This window comes from Opisthocomus hoazin, chromosome 5, assembly GCF_030867145.1.
Source record: "Opisthocomus hoazin isolate bOpiHoa1 chromosome 5, bOpiHoa1.hap1, whole genome shotgun sequence".
NCBI lineage: Eukaryota > Metazoa > Chordata > Aves > Opisthocomiformes > Opisthocomidae > Opisthocomus > Opisthocomus hoazin.
Window position 1 is genome coordinate 63,776,162 of NC_134418.1, and position 25,259 is coordinate 63,801,420.

Genomic DNA, 25,259 nt, shown 5'->3' on the forward strand with positions numbered 1-25,259 from the left:
TCTTCTTCTTTGCTGAAGGGCATCCTGAGACATTATGTCCGTATTCTCTGCTTGGGGTAAAGATGCCAAGACATTTAGATTAGGAAAGGATTTCCTAGTATAGTACATATCCTATTTTTAATTAATCTTTCACAAGTTAGTAGTATAGATGAGTAAAAGAGAGACACTTTATAAAGTACATTAAAGGCTTAAATTGCAGCTATTAAAAGCAGATAATAAATCAAATGCAGTTTCTATCTACACTCAGTATGGTAGGAGTGAGGACAGCCAGTTAATGCTGAGTTTTGCTACTCTTCAGGAGGGCAAGCAGCCAGAAGCTCTTTTGGGAAATAGACTGCCAATGCTGTACACACAAATCTTCAAACAAATAATGAAGCTCTGTCAGTATCTATTGGGGTGTTGTTTAGAAGCAAATCAAATATTTAGCAATTTAATGGTCTCCCTATGGAAAGAAGTGACTCCAGTGGTTCAGTTTGGAAATGTCTGAACAGGAAGTAACTTACCAACATTTTCTCAATATTTGGTTATCAGTAGCTGTCTCTCAGAAAGCCCTATGAGACTGGAATAGCCTGGGAATCTACTAAACTGCCCTGCTGGCACAGGGTCAGACTGGTTGTCAGTCTGAAATTATTAATCACCTCTGGCTTACCACGCCCAGTCTGACAGTGATAAAAGCAGTGAGCATCCCCAGTAGCCTAGATGCGAGGAGTGCCAGGGAGCAGTGGGAGAGAGGCAGCCCCACTGGGACTGGTAGTCTGGAACTGAGGGTGACAGCAGGGCTGGTGCCTCACCTGGAGAGGTGACAAGTAGAGCATGGCAGGCTGATCACGGAAACCAGGGGCAGTCACAGCCCAGCACGACTGAAAAGGCCTGGGATTTTGGCTTGAGGGGGATCCCAGCCCCGAGGGCAGGGTGTACAGTGTGGGGGCTAGATCAGGATGCCCAGGGCAATTAAGGCTATCAGTGCATTCAGGGCCCTGACAGGGAATTTGGGTATAAGCACTGTGTAGCACCACTGTTTGTGGTGCTAAACAGCACAAAGATTCACCTGCAGCTCTTGGGTAAAAAGCAAGGAAGAGAGGTGCCTCAGCTGGTTTCGGGTAGGGCACAGTGTCAAGATTCATCTGAGCTACTTGGACTCTGACAACCCTGCTTCTCTGTTAAGCAGAGGTATCTAATACTTCCAGTGTGATGATTTCAGGATCACTAAATTATAAACAACAAAACAGTTTCATCTACCCATTAGTCTAAAGAGTAAATTTGCAAAATTGACGTATATGCCATCAAACTGAACTAGAATAACCATCAAACTTGTGCAATTAAAACACAAGATGGAAAACATATAAATAGATTAATTTCACTACAGGCTTGAATGATAAAGCAACAATGGAAGCCTGCATTTCTGTTAGCAGTCAGAAATCATGTGAAAACCAAATCGGATATAAGACAGAGAAAATGAGAACGAAAAGAAATTGCCTCTCTCACACGGATGCACTGTTTTAAATACATAACACAGCTGCACTCTCAGTTATTCGTGTTGATGGGAGGGTGGAATAACCTGAATAAAGCAAAATCACAACTAATGCAAGACATGCAATAAGAGAGTGCATTCATCTTTGAAAAGCACGGCAACCTCTAGGTTCTCTAGAGAACAGACACAGCACTAAATGGCAACAGGAAAATGGGAACAGAGCTAAGCTGCCCTTGCACTGCATCACGCATTTCTGCAGTAGAACTGTGCATTGGAAGGTCGGACCAGATATAACCCATAACAAAGACTCATGAGTTTACTGCATATTTTTTCTTTAAAGGCTGTGATCTCCCACACATTAGCCACCTGAAGCTGTCTTAAGACCATCGCTTTTTTATTCACCCCAGGTTGCCATTACTGTTAGTATCAGGTAAAGCATTAGATTTTTCACCTCTCATACATGTATTGCAGCCTCTAGCTGACATAAACCTTTTCTTTTGTTCATTCAACAGCATGGGAAGTCTCCAAATCTGTATGTCCCTGCATACAAAATGCAAACTCACATTGTTTCCCACTGATTTCAAATGACTAGCAAGGAAAGTACTACCTCAGGGCCAAATCCTAAACACATTAAAACCAATGAAAATCCCAGACTGTTAGAGTAGTATCAAATATTGAAATGTTGGAATCAATGGGAATTGTCATTCACCTCTTTCTAGAAATTTATTCTAATTTTTTGAAATGAAAAAGACGATCCAAGATCAAATACATTTCATGATTAACCAACTATGCCTTAGGGTTTCTTCTAGAAATTTTAGTAGACTTGGCAGATATCTCTGGATGTTCTCCTGGAACTTGGAGAGAAAAAGCTTTCCTGGAGAAGTAACATCTACCCAGGCAGAAGATGGATACTTGTTAATTAGGATAATGGTCTTAGTTTTTTAACTTACAGAAATGTAATGTATGATTTTGCTAGGCATGAAATACCATTGAGTGCAAAAGCTTGTTACTGATAGAAAAGTCTGCATAAACATTGCTATGTAGAAACATTGCTTAAAAATAGGGCTTTTCAATATCTGCAAAGATCTGCACTTTCTGTAAGAGAATGTTACAGATCTGCATCTTACAGATCTGACTGCAATGGGCACAAACTGAAGCACAGGAAATTCCATCTGAACATGAGGAAGAACTTCTTCCCTCTGAGGGTGACGGAGCACTGGAACAGGCTGCCCAGGGAGGTTGTGGAGTCTCCTTCTCTGGAGATATCCAAGACCCGCCTAGATGTGGTCCTGTGCAGCCTGCTGTAGGTGACCCTGCTTCGTCAGGAGGGTTGGACGAGATGACCCACAGAGGTCCCTTCCAACCCCTACCATTCTGTGATTCTGTGATTCTGTGACTAGTCTTACAGATATTACTACTCTTACTTCTGTACAGATCTGTAAGGTCTGTAAAGATCTGCACTTTCTGTAAGAGCGAGATACAGCCAATGTTATCAAGTGAGCTATTTGTTAAATTTCAGTATGTGTGGATAGTTAGGGCTTGGCAGTCTGAAGATGTCGCGCTTTATGGAAAGGTAGTCCCTCCCCTCTCCTAACAGCCAATAGCGTTTAGCCCGTGAAGTAAGCAGACGGAAGTGACGCTGTAAACCTAAGCTATATAATGCTGTGTTATTTATCAATAAACGCCATTTTCGCCGTCCACCACATTGGTGTCTGCGAGCTGATGGCCCGAGCGGCCGGGGGGTAGGTCGCCGTGCCGTCCCTGAACCAGGTCGCCATGCCTCGGAAGGCAACCAGTATGAAATAAATAATAAATAGGAAAGATATTAATTCATTAATGTGGAGTGAAAAACAGAGCAGGTGGCATCTTCCTATGCTCCAGGCAGGTAGCAATAGTGACACTTTCCAATAAAGCAGAAGACTCGGGAAGGATCAAAGGCATCACATCTCCTTTTCCTTTAGTTTAAACTGTGAATAAGGATTTTGAATTTGCATCCTGGTCCGTGGCAGGAACAGGCAGAAGGCAGAAATGACTGATAAACAATTGCCATTTTTAATATTAAAATAATCACCTTACTTTGTAGTGAGAATTTGGCAAATCTCAGTGCATATTTGAAGTGTAACTGCCTGTTGGAATAGCTGTGTGTCCTCTCTAACTTAAAAGATAACCAATGACTGTAATCATAGAATCATAGAATGGTTTGTGTTAGAAGGGACCTTATAGATCATCTAGTTCAGTGAGGGATTCTTAAATGTGGATGGCTTTCAGCAGAGGCCAAGCTGCTCACGGGATCTAGGTTTTAAAAAGGATCCTTTTAATTGATTACTGAGAAGTGCTCTACCTAGGACAGGAAGAGATGAAGGAGGGAGGGTGGGGAAGGGAAGGAAGAAGGATGGAGAGGGAGAGGGAAAGGCAGATTGCCCATGGTCTTAGCACAAGAACAAGAGTAGTAGCCCTGACTACCCCTAAATCTGATTACAATAGGGAATAAATATAATTTCAGAAATGCTAATAATTTTAAGAATGCTTTACAGAAAATATGTAAGTTTGGGTCTTCGAAAGTATCTGGACATCTATCTGTCATTTAGGAATCTGTCTCACTCATTTTAACGTGAGTTAGAGTCCTCTGAGGATTTCTAGTCACTTAACCAAAGCAGTCTTCATTTTCTGTATTTTCCCAGAAATTATGCTTGCATAAAACATTAGCTTCTGCTACTGATTTTCACTCCAGTCTGATTCCAAAAGTCATAACTTTTATTTTAGTTTGTATTTCTGTGAATTCTTCCATACAAATTCATTTCATATGATGACGTTTGAATTTAAGTTCAGAAGCAAATCACACTCCTTTGTCCATTTTAAGAATGGCAGCTCCTACTCAGCTGAGCTGTTCTCCAGATGGACTGGAGTCAAACCTACTTTATTGGCTGGGCTCCTGATTCTGCAAGAACATACTGTTGTAACTGCACTAATTATCTCAATGAAGCACTGAAGGAGCTAGCAAAATCCTCATTACAATCATTTAGTGTATGCACTTGCTTTCAGATTTTTGATACTTTTCATCCCCACTGACACTGCAAAGTACTGATGCAACTCCAGATTTCTCTCCCAGCTTGCATGTTTTTTTACCTGAAATTGCTAACTGAGATGCAGGCACAAAATTCTTGCAGTTTAGATTTTGTCTAAATCATCAGTTATGTTTGAAAGGTCAGGTTCTCATCTGAGTGTGTGTGTATGTATTTATATCTTAAACTGATTAGATGTGAATTTATTAAGGAAAATTAAATGGAGCTTCTAGATGCCTTAGTGCAGACTGTCCTCATAAATAAAATAAAATAAAATAAATTCTCATGTAAGCAAGAGACTAATGTCAAGTTCCTCTGCAACACTTTTTATGGCAGTTTTTGTACTTTTTATTCACCCTCAGTTATGCCACCTCAGCTCATCACAATGGTTACATAAGCCTTTACTACAAAGACCCAAATTTTCAGTAGAGTAAAATGCATTACCTGGATCTATAGTATTATCTGTGTTTCTCTGACTTCGGCTTGCCAGGCTCATGGTGATATTTGCTGCCCCTTTTTTCGCTGGGGCTGGTTTCTTTATAACTGGTTTCACCTGCTTCTGAAATTTGGTGACGTTGCTCACTGCACTTGCCACCAATATGTCAACATGCTGGGTTAAATTTGTCAAGATAGTTCCTGCTTTTATTTCCAGCACAGATTCAATGAGCTCTTTGAGGCCGCTCTGCAGCAGGGGGATATCTGGCTGAGCAAGTCTAATTTGCACAGGTATACTCGCGTTCACTTTTTGGATGCTGTTGTTGGTATCCTGACACAGCTCCCAGGCCTCGTGAGCAGTCCTGTTCAGAAACGAAATGCTGTTTGAGAAGCGGATCGACTTGGCTTCCAGGGCCTTGATCCTGGAACTCAGTGTCTGGAGCTGAACTGAGACCATTTGTTCTTTCTCTGTTGAGGCAGCTTTGGTTTTTTTCAGTGAGACACAGTTATTTGCCAAAAACTTGGAAATTTTTGACTCCACACTCAGAAGGCGAACCTCATGGTCCCTTGATTCCTCCGCAGAGTCAAACAGTTTTTCTTCCAGGCAGCGGATATCTTGTTGTTGATTGTCCACTTTTGATGATGTTTCATTTAACATAGAGAAAAATCTTCTGAAATTGTGGAGGATAATTTTGTCAGACTCTTCATATGGAAGATCAGAAAGGGATGGAGCTGCTTGTGAAGTGAATTCATACTTCTTGCCAATGAGCAGTGTCCAGAGGGATTCGTTCAACTGTCTGAACTGGGGAATGAAAGCCAGCAGGCTGTCCATTTTCTCAGCTCTGCCACAGCAGACTTCAGTCTCATTTGTTAGAGCACGTAGGGTATCTTTCAGTACGTAGTTATCTTGAATAGAATCAATAGCGCTGTTTATTACTATCATGGTCTTGTTTAATCCATCTTCTATTTCCATGGAGCATTCATTAACACGACTCTCAAACAGTTCCTGATAAGCCTGAGATTCATTTTTAAGTCCTTCCTGAGTTTCGGAAAGCTCCGTAATTGCAGAACTCATTCTGTTAATGACAGTCGTGAGGTTTTCAAGCTTCTCATGAATTACTTCAGCTTGGATTTTTTGTTCGTACTCTGAAATCAGACTAAAAGGTACCCCTTGTTCAATCAGGGGTTGCAGAATCTCCATATCATAGCACAAATCATTAATTTGCTCATTCATTTTGTCCATCTTATTGTCCAGTGGAAGGACCAGGTCAGAAAGACTTCTGTTTAGGACAAGCACATTCTCTTGGGTTGCTGCCAGCTGCATTTGGAAATCCCTTCTGCTCTCTGACAACATGTCATCACACACTCCCAGAACAGAGTCTCTCTGAATTTCCAGTGCAACACTGAGATTGCTGATCTTGCTATCCTGGACTCTTAAGTCGTCATAGATCTGGAGCACCATCATGCCTTGTTTCTTTACTTTCTCATGCAGTGTGAACATGTACTCTGTAACATTGTACTCTGTGACTCTATCTGCTGAAGGGATGCTTCGGCTTGAAGACTGCTCAGCTGATAACAGTTGTTCATGAGCATGTTTCATTTCAATAAGAGTTCTATTTAAAGAGTCATAATAAATGACACTTCTTGACTGTTGATGCTCCAGGTTATCTTCCAAGGATTTCTGGTTTTCCTGTAAAGCTTTGATAGGCTTGTCACAAGTGAGGGTCATTTCCTCTTTCATCTGCACCATATGACTCTTTAGCTCCAGAATGTCAAGATTTGTTGGACCATTGTCTTTCTCCTGAGCAAATTTTTGTTGGGTTTCATTCAGATGCTTGACTAATTCTTTTGTATTTTCAAGATCATCTGACAAACTGGACACAGTCTTGAAAATCTGAGCTATGCTTTCTTGCATTTCACCTTCAGATACTTTAAACTGTTCTTTGACAATGTCTTTGACTAATTCATTAATACTTCTGGATTTGAGACCTTTGGGAAAAAGGAGAAATATGGAAACAATCAAACCAATTGTGTTAGCAACATCTACTTTTTTTCCACAATGTGAGCAAACACAGTGATATACAGGAGTAAAACACACACATCCCTGCTCCAATTTACCCACCCATAGAGCAAAATCTAGAGCTGAATGATGTAGAGGATGGCTAATAGTGTTTGAAGACTCATCCCTGTTTCTACGGAAATCTGTGGGAGTTTTGCTATTATTCTGAAAGGGCAAACTCAGACTCTATATATGTTGTATAAACTTTGATATCCTGGCTAAGCTGTTTCTGAGCACTGAAATGGGGAGATCTGTGTGCTTTTGTGGCTTGCTCATAAGAAAATGATCTGTCCTTTCTCCACTGGGAAAGTGTGGAAAAAACACCTGCTTTATGAACATTATAGTCAAGAAGTGAAAGCAGAGATTATTACTTCCCTATTGTATTGTATGTGGTAAGTGATCATACAACACACTATCGTGTGAAAGAAGCAAAATAAAAAGAATAGCCTTATTAAATATTTGAAGTTAGTAATATGACAACTGCTGCAAAAGGCAGACATTTTAAAGGTACAAACTTTTTGTTAGTCTTGCATACCAAAACTCCTCAAATAGCTCCTAGGGATACTGACACTGAAAGCACTAGGCAGAGGTGAATGTGTGGGAATTCTGCTTCTGTGAATAACATCAAAATATACCTCCTGTATAGCCTGAGATGGGTTAAGACAGTCATGAAATAGCGTTCATCAAGAGCATTGTGTAACATATTTGAATTAATTAGAGCAGTAGTTCTGTTCTGGTGTGAGATTAGAAGGATTTTTAAAATTCATTCTCCAAAGGTAGCCTCTGTCCAGCTAAAATACTGAAGCATCCTCTGCACTTTTTTTCCAAATCCTATGAACACTTGCAGCCAGCTTGGGATAAAACGGTTAAACCCTTCATCCTCTACAATGCCTTGATGACCATCAGTTCTCTGATTAAAACTGTATTAATTAAGGCAGAAATTCTGTTGCCTTCCTCTATTTTCCTCTCAGTTCTATAGTCTAGATTTTATTGCTTCACCTCTAAAACAGCAAGGCATGTTCTGAAACCTGATTTGAAAGTACCTTCTCAGCAAGAGCAGTAAAATGGTAGGAAATCAGACCCATAAAACCCAATGCAACTGTGGGCTCCAGGGGTGCAAAAGGATTCCAAACAAAAATCATTTTGTTCAGCAAGCTAGAGAGAAACACAGTATTTTCTCTATTCAGGAGATCCATTTGAATTGTGCATGCCTTTCCAGCTGGAAACATAGACAAAATAGTTGATAATATTTGCTTTTTATGAATTATAAATGAGTCTCAGCCTTCACTATGTCTCTGTCACTTGTTCAGATGGTGTTTTTTTCAAGGCAGGATATAATAGGCAGGTGCAATAAGTTTGCTAGCCTAGAAAAGAGCCACTTTAGAAATATAGCATGAAGTTTCCTAAGCAATACACTCAATTACTGTCAACCATGGTCACAGATGTCACAGCAATTTTTACACAAAGTATAAAAACCAACAAAGTGATAATACTGAGATTGCCTTTTTTATTTAATCTTTTTTACTACCTGAACAGCAAGTAAATGACTAGACAGATGTATGCACATGAACATGCACATGAACATGCACACTTGCACACAGTGCTTTGTCAGTGAACTTCAGTGAAGTAAAAACAGTAAGATAAGATACCAGAGAATGAGGATGTGCTGGCAGATGAGAGGAGGAACCAGGATACAAATGCAGAGTAAAATAACTGACCTGTAGAGAAACCATTGTAACTAATGATTTGGTCAGGTCACTTTATGATGCTGAAAAATGCTCTGTGCTTTAAGACACAATGAGCTGTGAAGAAAAGTTTAATGGCTGTGGAAAGAAACAAGGTTACTCTGCACCTTCTGTGAGGAATTAATTAAATTTCTTCATCTCAGCAACAAATCTCGATAACAGACCTTTCTGCTGTGAGAGGTCTTCCACAGAATCTATACTGGCTTTTACTTCCTGTAATAGTCGAGAAACCGCCAGTCTCGCTCTCTCCCATTCCTGTGCTATTTAGTTGGATCGCTGGTGTTGTATGGAGCTCAGCTCTGGTATTCAGGTGTTCTTGTTATCAAGTGGGTGGAACCTGATAAATCAGACAGCTTTGGGTTTCTCTCTCTTATGTGCTGCTAGCACAACGAGCTACCTGGTAAACAAGTGCTATTCCAAAGTTGACCAGGGGCAGTGGGAGCACACTTCTCCCCAGAAAGACCTGACCCAAACTTGTGTTGTAGGTGCCAACTGGGTATATTCTTAAGCTTGAGCTGAGAGTATGCGTGAGTACATTCATGGATGTAACTCAATTTCTCTGTTGCTCATTTTGACATAGAAAGGTCCAAACTACCTGTGAACATTAAAGATCTCTTGCACTTTTTATGAGATTATAAATTTTAATTTTAACTCCCTGGCTGAAATCCAAAGTGTGTAATTACTTTGTGTCAACATATACTCCCTTTGGAGTTTCAATTATTTGAAGGATAATGTGCAAAATAAATGTATGTACACAGGAGACTGAGTTAAGGCTACATATCCAGCTGTAAATGACATTTCTGACTTGCAAGTGATTAACACTCCATTGTTGAGTTCATTTTAAAAGGAGTGTACATTTTAATAATGAAGAGGAAAGGAGTCTATGAAAAGACCTGATGTGGAGTGAAAGGAGCAAGAAAGAATAGCAAGAAGTCAGCAGATTTTATTAAAGTGAGGACCTCAAATTATTTTCTCTAAGTAAAAAGTAGGAACAGTCTCCTGAGTACTGAAAACAATTTAAAAAATGCAAAATAGGTTTCACTAATCAAACGAAAGGAGCATATCAGTTAATCCAGTGAGTGTTGCCCTACAGCAACAGACAACAGGTTTGCAGGACCAAAGTCTATTTACAGATGAAACCAAGAAATAGACTTCGTAAACTGTAATGAATTGTTTGTTCACAGAGACAGACCTCACTTCTAACAAACCGTGATATGAAGCTGGGCAGCTATTAGAACTTCTGTGATAAGAAAAATGTTGATTAAAGGACATGAGCAAAGGACCTGGGCACCAGGGGAAGAAAATCAAAAAGCAGAGGAAGAAGGAAGAAGTCTGAATAGTATGAAGCAACCACAGACTTAACTGTGCTTCAAAAGCATGTTGCTTCAGGATGGCAGCGGTAGTGAGGAAAGTTGTGTTTTTCTTCAAGTGAGCTTCTAAGAGTAATTTTTAGCAAGTCTGAGGAGCCTATACTGCACGTGTGTACCATGTTAGAGGACAGCATGGAAACTCCTTCCAGCTCCTGCTACTTTAGGATGCTCTTTGCCCACTTGCAGTATGACTGACTGATATATTCCCTAGACAGAAACTGCAGTTGCCCTTTGACATTACATATACAAGCCAACAGAAACACTAAGGTTGTTCTCCCCTCCTCCCCTCATTCCTGCTGTTTACTTGTGTACAAGCCAAGAATAACCTGTATTGAACTGCCCATAATTAGAGTCAAGGAAAGTAGTTGATAGCAGCATTTTCATTAGAGCTACTTGATTAGGAGATACACTGAGAATATAAATCAAAATAGGGCCAGCAACTGGAGGTTTCGTCTAAGCAGGTAAAATATAAAGCATTGCAGATAGAAACAATAAAGGCTTGAAACACATTTGCAGAGAAATGTGAAATAATGTGCATTTTTTTTTGTACTGCACATAGGACTTAGACTCTTAAATATAGATAGGGAATAGAGAAGCAGGAGCACAGGATGCAGCAAAAGACCTCTTCGAATAGCATAAAAATGACAGCTAGAATGAGTGGAATATAAAAAAGAACGAAGAGAAAGCAGAAGGGAAATGGGAAATATTCAAAGACAAATTAAATGTGTGCCCAAGGGTCAAGAATGCCATCAAGCAATATGTGAGAGGTGAAAGCAGGTCACTGAGCGAGAGATGGGATAAAGTTGATCCAGGGTACAAGAGAGCCATCTAGGATGTGGCACGAGCAACTTAGGAGACAGAGTAGGACTGAAAATACAAGAAATGGGACCACACTTCGTAAATTTGAGGGAGATACAAAAGCACTTATTGTTTCCTTTTGTTTTATCTCAACGTAAGGAGCTCCAGTTCCTTCATTGGACTTTTAAACAATAGAAAAGTCCTCTGGATACTGAAGTGTATAGTACAGCTTGGGGATAAACCCTCCAAAACAAGAAAAATATGGCACATCAAGGAAATTAAAGCTTCAGTCCCAATCTGTTTATTAAGCACCATTTGTAGGTGGGCAACAAACAGCTCTTGCTGCAGGATTCACAAAGAATGGATGCATAATTCTGCTGGTGAGGGTCTGTCCAACCTCCTGATCCCTGGCCGTGTCTTTCTCTTCTACCCAACATAAGTACAGACGTTTACCAAAGATATCCTAATATGATCAGAAGTAAATTATTCAGCAGGATGTTTGCCATGTAATAAATACAATAACCACAAAATTCCTTATATGTTTCCCCTGCATATGTGAATTATGTATTAAAGAATATTACTTAGACTTGGTAGCAAAGCAAACAGTACTTTCTTTAGCACCTGTCAGATAAACAAAAACAGAGATAAGGATGTTTGCAGAAGCTCTAAGTAAATGAAAATGCCTGGATAATGGCTTAAGTTACCATGTAGATGATGTAGTACGCAAGAATGTAAATTTTTTCATCACTATAAAAGACACCATAACAAACGTCGAAAGAAACAAATCCCTCTATTATGAAATGAAACTTAAAAAACTGTTCTCTCTAATAAGTTTAGAGTAATAAAATAGGAGAGTCTATGAATGCCTTTAGCATTTTTTTTTCTGGCACCTTTAACTGGGCAAGTGATTACATTAATTTATTTTTCTTACCTTTCAAAAAAGACTGGAAGTCTCTGCACTTATCTTCACTAATTTTGCCTTCCAGAGAAGAAAGCAGCTTGCTCACGTCATTCATCGCAGCAGCAATGCTGTCAACCTTCTTCTGAAGAAAACTCAGTTTCATCTCCTGGCTGCTAATCTTCTCATTCACTTTTTGTGTAAGTGCTTGGTCAGAGAACAAAATGAGAAGAAAAAAAAACATCAGGGTGGGGGAAGAAAGTGTAATTGACTTGAGAGACATTAGCTGGAAGTAGGGTGAAAAGTTTCTGAATTTTTAGTCTTGAGTGAATCATCTTGATTTTTCTCATCTGTCATGTATTAATGACATTCAGCAGCACAGCAGTAAATAATTACTGCAGCATCTGTGTCCCTTATAAAGTATTTCTAATTCTACAAGAATATTTTGAATGGTTAGCATATTTTAATTAGCATAATGTCATCCTTCCTCCACCTAGCACCCTATAAGGTATCTATCTCTAACACAATCACAAAAGCATCGATTTTTACTTACAGTTTATAACATAACTTCATGAAATTGCAAGGCTTGTGTCTGAAGGAATACATCATCTTTTCAGTGTTGGGGTCAAAATAAAGACACAGCAGCAAGGCAGAAAACAGCTAATAGATAAATGACTTTGGAATAATCATTAGTCTGTCATTAAGAAAAGATGCCAAATTTGTAAAGGCAAGTTTATTTTAAAATCTGCCCAAATTGTTCCTGGCACTCGTAGTCTCTTCAGGTATAAAAAGGCCTAGCTGGATGCTTTTAAGACAGGTAGTGGTGAAGGTGTCTTGGTCTTGCAAATTGAGACTCCACATGACTTCAGGTAGCCATCTGAGTTTCACAGCTGACAGGAATGAGACTTAGTCTGGGATTTTCAGAAGATGCTGATAAAATTAAATGCTCTAATTCCAATATGAAAAGCTACAAAATCTCATCAGTTCCTTCAACAACTGAGCCTAAATGGCCTACCTTAGACACAGGATATACTATCCTACATGATCCAGGCCATACTATGACTTAATAAACTGCTATGCAAGAGATTCTTCAGCAGTACATACAAATATTTATTAGTGTAAATTTTCAGTATTGCCACTGATCTTATGTCTCTTTTGATTATGGCATTGGTGTCTATTTCCACAGCAGTAAACACTTACAATCAGAAATCATGTAGTAGCACACGGGCCCAAAGACTACAATTAAAAAAATAATCAAGTTATGTGTAAAAGGGAATATTCTTCTGACTAGATATTGATTCATCAAAATTCTAGTATGTAAAACATAAATGTATCGTGTCTAACTTGGTAGCATTTTGGAAAATCCAGAAAATTCACTAACTGCACCCCATCCATGTAGATGAAGCTTGCCAACACCCATGAGAATGCTATCCTGTAGAGGCATGTTGGTTGTAAAATTCATAATTGGTAGAGCCTGGTAAATAAGGCTGGCTGTTTTAGGTTAGGTTGTTAGCATCTCCAGCTGTTTACTTTGCCTATGGTGTCTACTTAAACACAAAATTTTGCTTATAACTCAACCACCTCATTTAGAGTCTAGCAATTCTCCCCAACGGCACCATGGAGACAAGCCATTGATGGATTTTCTTTGTCTGAATACTCTTCATCATAATACTACTCTGTGACAGACAGACAGGTCTGGATACTTCTGCTCCTGGTTGAATTTTAATATGAGAAAGTGGTTTGAATTAATTACTGGCTCATGCATAGTCACCCAAACTGATAACTAACCTGCAGGGTGCAATGCTTTCTTCAGTTTGGTTTGTGTCAGCTCCAGCTGAGGGGGAGGACAAGCTGCATACATGACCCTCAAAGTGAGGTTTATAAGTGGCAGGGCTGCATAATGGGAGCTGGACACAGAAGCTGGCTTGTAGAGTCCTGGCAGCTGCTGATGGAACGACAGACCAAGGCAGTAAGTCCTGGCTCCAGGTCATATTTGCAGGGTTGGCAGCCAGAACAGGTATGTCTCTCCTAAACCGACCCCATTTCATTTAAGAATAACTGAAAAGCAATTAACATGGAGCTCTGAGATTCCAATTTCAGACTTCATTTTCAGAGCAGAATTCCTACTAAGAGAAGTGGCATGTTTTAATGTTCTTTTGATCAAGCTCACTTTTTCATATGGGTCCTGCCTGCTTGACTAGACAACATCCTCCTCCCTCTAGAGCTGGGAAGCCTGGTTGTTCATCCAACATCACCAAGGGGCAACAGCCTTCTTTCTCCTTTCTGACTCCCATTTGAAAATATCCTTTTGTATCTCCATGCCAGATTCAGACTTTTCCACTCCTGCCTATGCTTTCTAATTTTTCTATTTGTCTATTATGATTTAAAGTAAAACACATATATGGACATAAGCACATACATGTGTGTTGTCTCCATAAAACCCTGTGGCAGTCTGGATGTTGACATCCTGTTCTCCCAGCATGCATGAATATCCCAGCACCAGAACAGTCTATTGACAACTGCAGCACACAGACCTGAGAATGTAACTTGCCTTATTATTTGGTTCCATTAAATGTTTTCAGATATAGGACAATCTTCTGGCTCCTTACCATGTAAACTACAAGCTCATTTGCCAGTATGCAGAGAATGCTGCCAAATAACTTGCATATAATCTGCCATCAAAAATTTACCTGACAAATGCAGTCTCACTCACTGCTGGGGAATAGATCACAAGCAGAGAATCTTTTTTTCAAACAACATCCTTATTCAAGCATGATTTGCATATTTATTTTGTTGTTATTTAAACACGATATGCTGATTGTTGGCAGTTCTCTGAGTACACAGACTTTCTAAACAGTTCTGCATTAGCAACATCTCTATACCCTCAAAAGCTTATACACCTTCTGGTGGTACAGACTGGAACATAGTGCAGTCTGTCAACTATTTGAATACCTCTAGTTCATGGATACCTTTTCATGTCTCTTTACAGTGAGCTCTTAAAATTTGAATTCGTGGTTAATTGGAATGTTCTGATAAACCATGATTGTTTCTGCTCCCAGTTTAGTGAGTGTGCAAACACGCCTGGCATGAACAAAATTCTGTTCCCATGAATACTTATGCAGACAAATATGAAATTAAGTTTCTGGAACATTTGTGCTGGTAACCTTCTAATCATACAGATGGCAATGGAAAATAAACATAAAGGGAAGTGAACACACCCAAGAATTCTAGAGACTAAGAGATAGAGAAGCTTTTCATGCAGCAGTCGCCTAAGGTAACTTCTCAATGTAGATCACTATTTGAATAAAAGCATTATTGTTACTAACTACCTTTTACAACACTGAGGTCTGTACATACCCTTGCAAGAAAATACTGACATTATGTTCCAATTCCTTAAGGTCTAGATAGGTTGAAGTAAACACAGCAGTGAGCATATAAACAGTGTAATAAGAAACTGTCTCAGATACCTGTGGTACAAAGCTGTAAACTTCACTGTGTTTCTTAGTTATTTGATCATCCTGGATGGCGTAGCTTAAAAAACACCTAAGCTGCCCTTACTAAAGTCTGAAGCGTCACTGTACTGATTTTGAACAAAGCACCGATTTTTATAAGAAAATATATAACAATAATCATGTATTCAGATAATACAATTAACTGCACTACATTTTCTTTTATTACCAATGCTTGTCTATACTACTACTAGATTTGGTTTTGGGTTCTTTAGGTTGTGTTGTTTCTTGAGGGTTTTGGTTGGGGTTTTTTTCTGCTAATTCATCTATTTTACTCAGTAATACAATAGTTTAAATATTTCTATGCAGAATGACTTTCCTGGGTTTAGTTTAGTCACAAGACACTCTATAAATGCTAAGCTACTGGTACCTTACAATTCAGTTTCTTCTGCCTGTCTTTATCAGAGTAGTGTATCGCTGAACCATGACTGCTAGAAACTCTAACAGTTCATTCAGGTTCCCTCAGCATACAGGGATTTTTCTCAAATTGTTTTTGCAGTGCTCTTAGTGAGTCACATGGTCAGTGAGCGGACTAGAGGTGATAGTAATTGTAAGAGCTGACCTGGCCCACTGGGGTCCTGAGGAGCTCCTGGTGTCCTCTCACCGACAGTTCTGCTGCTTTCAGCCTGGCTGCTGTATATAAGTGACTGTTGTTCTTGAGCTAAAAGAGGGAGAAAAAGGAAAGGCTGTGAATGAAACACTGAACATGACAATCAGGATTCCACAACAACTGCTTTCTCTCTCTATTCTATACCAACTTTACCAAAGCCTAATCATCTGCAGTGGATTTTGTTATCTGATTAGTCCATCTATAGCACAGTGTGGGACCACACTGATAAAGGCAGGTGAATGGCTTTATAAATGGCTTTCTGAGACTCGCAGGGGTAGGTGTTAATACTAAAATGTCAAAACATGCCCTATAACGAAAGGAATTTTGAAATCTCCAGGGCTAAAAATTCTAGAAGAAGATTTTAGATCAATATATAAAACATCAATACAAAGACAATACAAAGATTGTCAGCTGTAAAATTAATTAGTTTTTTTTATATCTACAAAATCAGTCAAGTTTGTTGAAACAGATTTTTTTTTTTTTTTAGAGATTACACAAATCTTGAACCATGGAAATCTTCCCACTAAAGGCAATGATGATATTACATTGTTGCAGCAACTAAAAAATAAAAACCATTGCAAAACATAATCAAATTCTAATTTCCAATGAATGTCAACTGAGATTTTCAACGGGTACATATATTAAAAAACTTCATGAAGGTGCTAAGTTTGTAAATATTTTCTCTGGTCAGGGCAGATGAGATTTTCTATGTTTATTTTACATCTCTGCCCAAAGATGACAAAGCATTTGCAAAAAGCTAGACTAACATTATTATTACTTCAATATTACAGTTGGGGAAACAGGTCCAGAAAAGTGAAGTGCCTTCACTCACAAAAAGTAGGGAACAACTGATGGAGCTGCGAACTGAACTGAGATTTCCACCTTCCTGACTTATTTCTCTATCCATTAGGCTAAAATGTGTTGCTTTCATTTCATTATTGTTTAAAAAAAATAAATATGGACAAAGTAGTTTGTAAATTTGCTAATGTAAATTCTCTAATGTGATTCCATACCAATTTTTATTTGCTTGCTTAGTTCATGAAGCATTTTGAAGTGGATCTTATTCCAGCTGGAGCACATCTAAGGAATGCCACTCATGTAGCACTGATGTGATTTCCAATCACATTGTACAGTACAAGCAGAATAACTTAGGTATGGTGACATTATTTTCCAGTTCAAATATTAAAACCTAGTCTGGCCATAATGTGAGTTTCCAAGGAAACAGAATAAAATGCTGAATCAAGAAATTCTGTATGTTTCATCAGCCTCTTGACAGTATATATGAGGCTCAATAGATTACAATCAAGGATGACAGAAGGTGTCTGAGGTTGTAAATTAAGGGAGGGGGAGTAACAATTAGGTCAGGAACTCAAAGAAAGTTATCATATGGACTGAAAGTTTCATAGAATTTATTGGAATTGGCTGATAAGAAATACAAAATCCTCAAATAGCTATGATCTCAATAGCTTCTGTTATCTTTCTGTGGCATGGTTATTGACAGGAGTTAATACCTGCATTCAGCACAATTCATTACACACGATTTATCAGGTGGTGATGTAATGATATAATCTATGACAAGGGAGTCTGTTACTTGCCTGTGATAAAGACCAGAATGCTCTGAATGTATTCACTGCCACTTTTACTGCTGCAGACACCAGATTTTTTTTATACTATCCATCCTATCTTTCATCCTCCCTATTAAACTAGCTGCCCCACTCACAGCTTCACATTGTGGAATACCCAAACCCTTACAGTTTTATTCACTTCTAGGGTTTCAAGGAGAAATACTTATCGCTGTGTGCCTGTTCTACTAATGCTTTAAACAGTATAGATAACTTAATCCCTGTAAGACCCAGGACGTTGGATCACTCTGTTGGAGAAAACCAATAATGAAGCAAGCCAATAGTTCCTTATACTGCTTCTAAAAGCAGCAAGGACTTTAGCCAATGATGCACACACACAGAAAACTCACCCAAAAAAAATACCTCATATTGTACAGTTACTAAATATCATCACTGAATAGGAAAGGTACTTCTCAGGCAGCATCAGAAATTCAGGGTTTTCATTTATGAAACAAATTTGGAAAAGTCACTAGCAATGCAGCTTCTCCTACATCATTCTTCCAGTGTGGCTCAGTCCTTTTCCAAAGGAACCACTCTGACACATCATATGGTGATTAAGTCTTAACGTCCTCCTTGGTCCCACAGCTGATATTCCTGATCCTAGATTCTGAACAGGAGCAGATGTGATGGGAGCACCAGACTGAATCTCTAATACATATACTCTTTAGTGTAGAAATAGCCATCAAATGACTCGCATTTGAGGCCTTTCAAAAAATGGATATGCTATGCTCAGTTTAAGCTAAAAAGATAAAATACAAAATTTATCTTACAGGTGCCATTTACAATTACAAAGTAACACCAACAAAAAAAAGCAGCAATTCAAAATGGTGAGCAATGAGTTCTTCCAGTTCGTCCAGGAGCTTCAGGGTCCTCAGAACTTCTGAACATCAGGTAACGCACATAGGAATCTAACATTAGACTCCAATCATTGAATATATCGGCCTAGATGTATAATTTATTGTTCCATGTATTTTTAAACGCAGCATGCAAAATGATTTCAGGGAATATTAAAAATATGGAAATTGGATCTTTTTCTCTCAATGTATTTTTGATGAAGCAGGAGTGGCTGAAGGGGAATCCCTCTGGGGAGTTTGGTAGCTTACTCCCATTCCCTGTGTTTCAAGGTGAATTTGCTACCTTTTGTGTCTGCAGTTCACCGCAGACAGAGGACAGCAGAGGACAGTGCTCGCTCCCGTGTGGAACATTTTACAGCCATCTGCTGGAGAAATGACATCGCTACCACGCAAGAGAATTCCATGCTAACAACGGCTATGGCATGGGCAGCAACCTTGAGAATCAGCCGTTTGCTCTAAACCACAGCCAGGGTAAATGGAATTGAATTCATACACGTTCAGTCACTTCAGCCTCACTCCACAGCAAAACTGAATTCGACCACAGCATGATCTACATTTGAAGATGCATCTTCCCGTTCTTGAAATCATTTGTGACACATAGTACAGTGTTCAGGGACCACATGTGCATGAGCAAACTGGGATTTCTTCCATTACTACATGCGCAATATTTTCTCCAGCTTAAGGATGGAAAGTTAAAATAAAGTTGTGTTTAGTGAAAATAACATGTCATGAACTTTTGCAACCCAAAAGTTACAAGCCCATTCATTTAGCAGTTTTGCTCCCAGTTAAGCATTTGATATTCCCAAATCAAATTAATGACGTTTTATTTGTTGAACTGTCCATATTGTGAAATTCTGTGACACTTGTAGGAAATGTTTCCCTTCTTCAAAAATTTCTTGTAAAATTGTGTTGTCCATGTTGGACTGGGATCCATGTCTTATATAATCTAGTCATGTGCTGCCACATAAGAGGTAAAGTTAGAAACAGTGATCTGAACATGTCTCTTCCCAGAGGCTCTTCTGCCTCGCTCACTACTACATTACCTTGAGAAGCATCTGCAACCAAGCAGTTATAATGAGGCTACTAAATATGGTTTACAGATGTCTCATAATAACTATCAGATGGTGACAAGTGTCTCCTCCTGCCTAGACTATCAGACTGAAATAGTTATGTATGATTTCACTTGGTTTGAGAGAAGCAAAACCAGAAGGCGTTTCGAATTAGCATTTGCTGCAAGCAACCCACATCACACTAACAGTGCCTTCCCAGGATCTAAAACGTATTGTCAGAACACCCCAGTTCCCTTGGCACCGAAACCCTTCAATAACAGTTCTGTTGTTGAGCAGATCAAGTGTGGAGAGGCCAAGCGGAGGGCTCAGCGACTCTGGAGAGCCCCAGTCAGATCTTACAATGTCTCTCCCCCCACTGCTGTAGAAACAGAGTGCCTGAAGACAAGGCTGTTGGGCTCCCAACTGTTCAAGTTCATTAACTGACGTCCCTTCATGGGAATTGAATAATACAGGCAGGGCTTGTGCTGGTGGTCTGCTCCTCATGGGAGGCAGGATTCCAGAAGCAGGGAAAAGCAGCCTTTCTGACATAACACCTTTCATCCCAATCTCTTTAAGCACTTCTACAAGCATTGATTAATTAAATATCCCAGTGCCCCTGTGAGATAAGTGTCATCTCAATTTTCTAGATGGGTAAACTTGGGTATGCAGATTATAAGTGGCTTCCCCATGTTATTCAGCAAGCCAGAAGAGGTTTGAAAATAGAGCCCAGGAGATGTAATTTCAAACTCGCTCCTGTAACACTTGACAAAGTTTTCCTTTATTCTTATTTTCACACCGATGCCACAACAAATTGAGTTATACAGCTTTTTTTCCTGGTCAATGCTTCCCTCTTGTTTTGATGCCATTTCAATTTTATCAACTGCAGCCTCCTCCTTCAACAAGCATTTTTAATCTATTTGTGCTACTGTTTGCATTTTTTAAAAGCAAATCTTTAAAACATCTGATCCATGCTCACTGGACAGCCTTGCCGACTGACTGCATCCCACGTTAATATCTGACTCCACGCTCAGCTGCACAGAAGAGAATTCTGTGCCTGCTGAGGTTCTGGCTCTTCAGCATTGAATTTCCTTCCTGTATGTAAGTAACAGTGATTTCTCTTCATTCCTCTACATTAATTTTTAATCACAGCCCCTACTTTACCACTGCTGATTGAATTCCCTACCACATCTAATGGCCTTTCTTGTAATATTCATTCATTTAAAATATGTATGCTGATGCCATATCTGATTTTTCAAGGGCAGCTTATTTAAGGCCAGCAGCAAAGAAATAGCTATTATACATATGTTAAACTACAGTATGTTGCCATATGTTTGATCACCAGGGCAGAGGTAAAACACTCTATTCTGTCAAAAAAGGGCACAATTACACAGGCATCATGTGTAATACCTAGTAAAATTCAGTCACTGTTGAAATGAACAACAGAAGTCCTGCTCAATTCAGAGGGAAACAAAGTTGATGATACATTATTTTGTCATGTCTAAGATATATTCTTAGACCCTAAAACTGAAAGCCAAAAGAGTTACAGTGCTGTATATTAATTTTACAGCAGGTATTTAATAGAAGACCTGGATTTAATAACCCCAGCACTGCAACACTCAATAACTAAAAGGTCAAAAGTAGAGACGCATCGAATGCAAACTCTGTATTTTAGCAAAACGAAATAAGGTTAAAGAATTTGATTTTTATTTAGAGTGGAAGAGAGGAAAGGACATTCTGCTTAGCTGCTCTGGAAATTCATGTGCAGGTAAGAGACAACATCCCAAAGCATTTTAGTCTATTGTGCATTTTTCCTGGTTTTAAATTAACAGGAAGAACTGCACTGATCCTCAGCAGAGCCATTGGCTCACAAATCAGATTGCATTATTTTCATTTGTTGAAGTGAATAGTTTCAAATCCTTGCAACTCTACTCACCTTTGGGTTGGCATTTTTGCCCACTGTACCCAGGACAGCACTTCCACTCCAGAGATGTTACTATTTTATGTTTGATTCTGTAGGCTTGGTGTGTTGTTGTCTGGGACCTGCAAAACGAGACCATTTAAAATCTATTTTAGGTGACCAAAAACGAGCTGTAGGATAGCTGTATAACTACATTATGTTATCTCACACGTCAAACGTAACCTTGCATTAACTCCTTGAAACTGAAAGAGAAGCCTAACCAGGGTTTGGTGTTTCAATAGCAATCACGGTTTTAATATGGCAGCCTTCAGATCATCTGCATGGATTTTAAAGGAAACTGATGTCTATTTAGCGCTGTCAGGCTTCTTCCCTGAATATCTTGCTCAGAAGTAAAATACTGGTAACTTTTATGGAAGATATTATAATTAATATCTACTAAACTGGACAGAGTGACCCAAAAATACAATTATGAAACACTGTTTTCTTTGAAATCAATGAAAAAAGCATTCATGGTGAATTTATGCCACTTTCACATTTAGTGCACACTGGAAGCCTTCCATTCTGGTTATTTTAAACAAGACCATACAAGCATTAATCGAATAAAGCATAAAAATTTCCGCTCTGGAAGGCAATGTAAGGAGGGTATGGCTATGCAGCTGTGATGCCTCAGTTACTACTGTTAAAGTATGTAACTGCAGAGGCAGCAGCAATTTTGTTTCTATGCTCCAACACATTCTGCATGTCCTGGCTACCCCATCACTTCTTGTAGATTTAACTTCACAGAGAAGTCAGTATAAAATGAACACGCTGCAGTAGGGCATGCAGAAGAAACTAACTACAGCAACTTTACTTGCCTCTTTTAATATGTTAAATACAAAGTTTGAATAAAAAGAATATCACAGTTCTGCTAGTTACTAAACACTACCATGAAGCATACCTCACATCTCAGAAAATACAATGATAAAAATGGTTATAGAACTGTTTTGGACACACAGACACTGTCTAAATCATTCCAGAAAGGGGGACAAATTTGAAGACTGTCAGTTCAAAAAATATTCTTCCAATGAATTAAAAAATGACATCTTGTTTTACACTGTAGTTAATCTTGTCACCCCTTCCCAAGGGATGTAATATTATATATATTAAAATTCATAGTAGTTGGCAGGAGCTTTGCATCTGTCCCCAACCAGCTATGCGTCTGAGAAATGGCTTTTTCAGCAGCAAAAACTCAATAAAGGTGAACTGAAATCAAGAGAGTTCTCGGTTCTTTTGTTGTGTGGATGGTCTTATTTTATGATAAAATTACCTTATCCTGGATTAGCATAATCCATTCCTAAAAAGCACCAAAAATGAAGTGTCAATGAAAGGAGTTAATCAGGAATAGCTATTTCTAAAATAACTCTCCACGTAGACAAGCCCCAGAACTGTATATAGTAGAGACCTGTGCAGGAGCAGCACAAGGAGCTAATTATTTTCCTACAAAAAAGAAATCCAAGTTCTTGTGATTCTTCTAGATTGAATTAGAAGAAAAAATGGCAACATTTCAACCACAGGTTCCATTCCATGGTTTTGCAATACCATTAACTGTATTTCAGAGTCAACAGATCCTGAGGATACTCTACTCCTCCTTTCACCTCAAAGCTTTCAGCGTGTTCTGCCATACCACCTACAGGACAATTCTCAGAACAGTCATCCTGATTTGTAAGAGGCTTTTGAAATTTTTCAAGGGAAAAATATGTTACCACCTGTTTCAGTTTGCCATTTTCTGGGCCCATGTCTTAAAACCCAATTTCATTTACTATTGAAATCTAATGTTTGGAGGATGCAATAAGGCACCCAAACCACTAAGGATGGTCTGAATACGTTTAACAGACTCATTATTTACAAGTGGTATCCAGGCCAATTACTTTTCTAGGTTCACTGCCTGACCAAAGCTGTGCCAGAAATAAGCACCCACCAGAGAGAAAACAACAAAAATATTTATGCCTCTCGGGGGAAGCCTTTTTCTTCAACAAAGCACAAGTTTGGAAAACTGCACAGAAAGGATTTTGTTTCCCACGTGTGCTTTAAAGCTTTGTACATGTGCACCTTTCCTTGCAGTACTCCAGAAGAGGGGAACAGGCAGTGGGCTTACTTGAAGACTTTGATCTGATCAGAGGGTGCAAGAGTGAAGGCACGCCAAGCCTGCATTGTGGAGCTCAAGGACACTGCCCAGTCATGAGATTTTATACTCGCTACAGGAACATGTTGAGACCAGAAATCCTGTTTATCTGCTCCCTCCTGTTTTCATTTTCATTTCTAAAATCATGGTTGAATTAATTATGCAGCTGGTGATAATTAAAGTACTTGCAAGTACTCTTTCTTCCTAGTTCTACACACCTCTGAGCACAGGATCCAATACGCCAAGGGCAAGGCTTCACTCTGCCTGATGAGAAGGTTTCCAAGTTGTCCGTTACCACTGTGGGTAAGAGTCTGGTATGGACATAAGCACACCAGTTCCTGTAAGAGACAGAAGGTAAATATAATTAAAATTACAAATAACATTTTCCACAATATGATGATATGTGATACTTAAAGGGGAAAGTTAAACCCATAACTTAGGGATAGGGCTAAGTTATGAAAATTAGTTTTGATTTCTCTCAGACTGCCAGCGTAGTCTTGGGCAATTACTTAAGTCTTTGTGCTTCAGCTACCCATTAACAACAAAGACAACAGACAACCATTTCTCCATCTCTACGTATATTTATACTGCAAATCTAAATTTTTCTTTGTAAATGTTTGTGGACCACCAAGTACAAAGAACCTCTTCTAGACTGTGGTAATGACAGGTCTTAAAACAGACTTACATGTCAGATTACAGAAACTGTTTATCCAGAATTCACAGGACTGTTTAGTAAGGTTTTTAACCATCCATTACTTTCACTTTATGGATAGACCTTTCTACTCTTCCTCTCTTTCCCCAGTATTATTGTGAGTACATGTAGACTGTGTTTTGCAGTGCACTTTGAGGTCAGAGCCACACACAGCAAGAACGTGCCATAGCTCCACGATTACCTGCGCCACTGGCTACCCACCCAGAGAAGCAAGTCACACACGAAATGATCAAACTCCTGATCATTGCAGCACAGGACGTAGAAGCCAGCAAGTGCAAGGCCAGGTTTAGGGGTTTTTTAAGAGGATTCTAAGGAGACTGCAAGAAACTGCAAACTGTTAGATTGTATTTTGAAACCAGGTGACTTGGTAGAAGCTACAGTAAAGAACAGAATTACGTAGAAACTATAGATGGAATAATGGTTCGGGACAGATTTGTTTAGGGAAATCATGCCTCAGAAATTTATTTATATTCTTTGAATCGAAAGCAGGTAGATAAAGGGGTGATTTTCAGAGGCTTTTGGCAAGGTCACTCAACAAAAGCTATTCGAGGGGGGAAGCAATCTGTCACATAGTAAGAGGTTAGATCCTGCTATAGATTAATAAGGCACTACATCAGAAAGATGAAAGACTAGTTAGCTTTCTCAAGAAGAGGTTTATCAGCAGAACTCCACACGAATCTGTAACAGACATTAAATTCATTAATGAGAGGGAAAGTAGGTGAATAGGGAGATGATAGAGTTATACAGAGCTGTGCAAAATTGTCCCTTATAGTAAACCTAAAGGTGATCTTGAAGAATTGTGGAAATCTCATGATACTAAATTTCCATATAACTAAGTGTCAGAAAAGGGTCTTGTAATACAGAGTCAGGCACAAATAAAGATAGCCTTATACAGGCAGTATGACTACCTAAATTTAACTATTACTAGAAAAAAGATCTTGAAGTCATTGTGATTAGCTCATTGAATATGCCAATTTAGTATTTTG

The 25,259-nt window shown here is 39.0% G+C and overlaps 1 protein-coding gene across 1 annotated transcript in view; it reads right to left on the reverse strand.

Annotated features, from left to right (window-relative positions):
• The window catches only part of MMRN1 (multimerin 1), a 46,684-nt gene that overhangs the window by 5,103 nt on the left and 16,322 nt on the right, over positions 1-25,259 (reverse strand). Inside the window, exons 2-6 of the mRNA XM_009936968.2 lie at positions 23,780-23,899; positions 21,416-21,522; positions 15,910-16,008; positions 11,872-12,045; positions 4,978-6,957 (exon numbers count right to left, since the gene is read on the reverse strand). Of these exons, the coding sequence (XP_009935270.2) occupies positions 4,978-6,957; positions 11,872-12,045; positions 15,910-16,008; positions 21,416-21,522; positions 23,780-23,899 (2,480 nt within the window). The remainder of the gene's footprint in view (positions 1-4,977; positions 6,958-11,871; positions 12,046-15,909; positions 16,009-21,415; positions 21,523-23,779; positions 23,900-25,259) is intronic.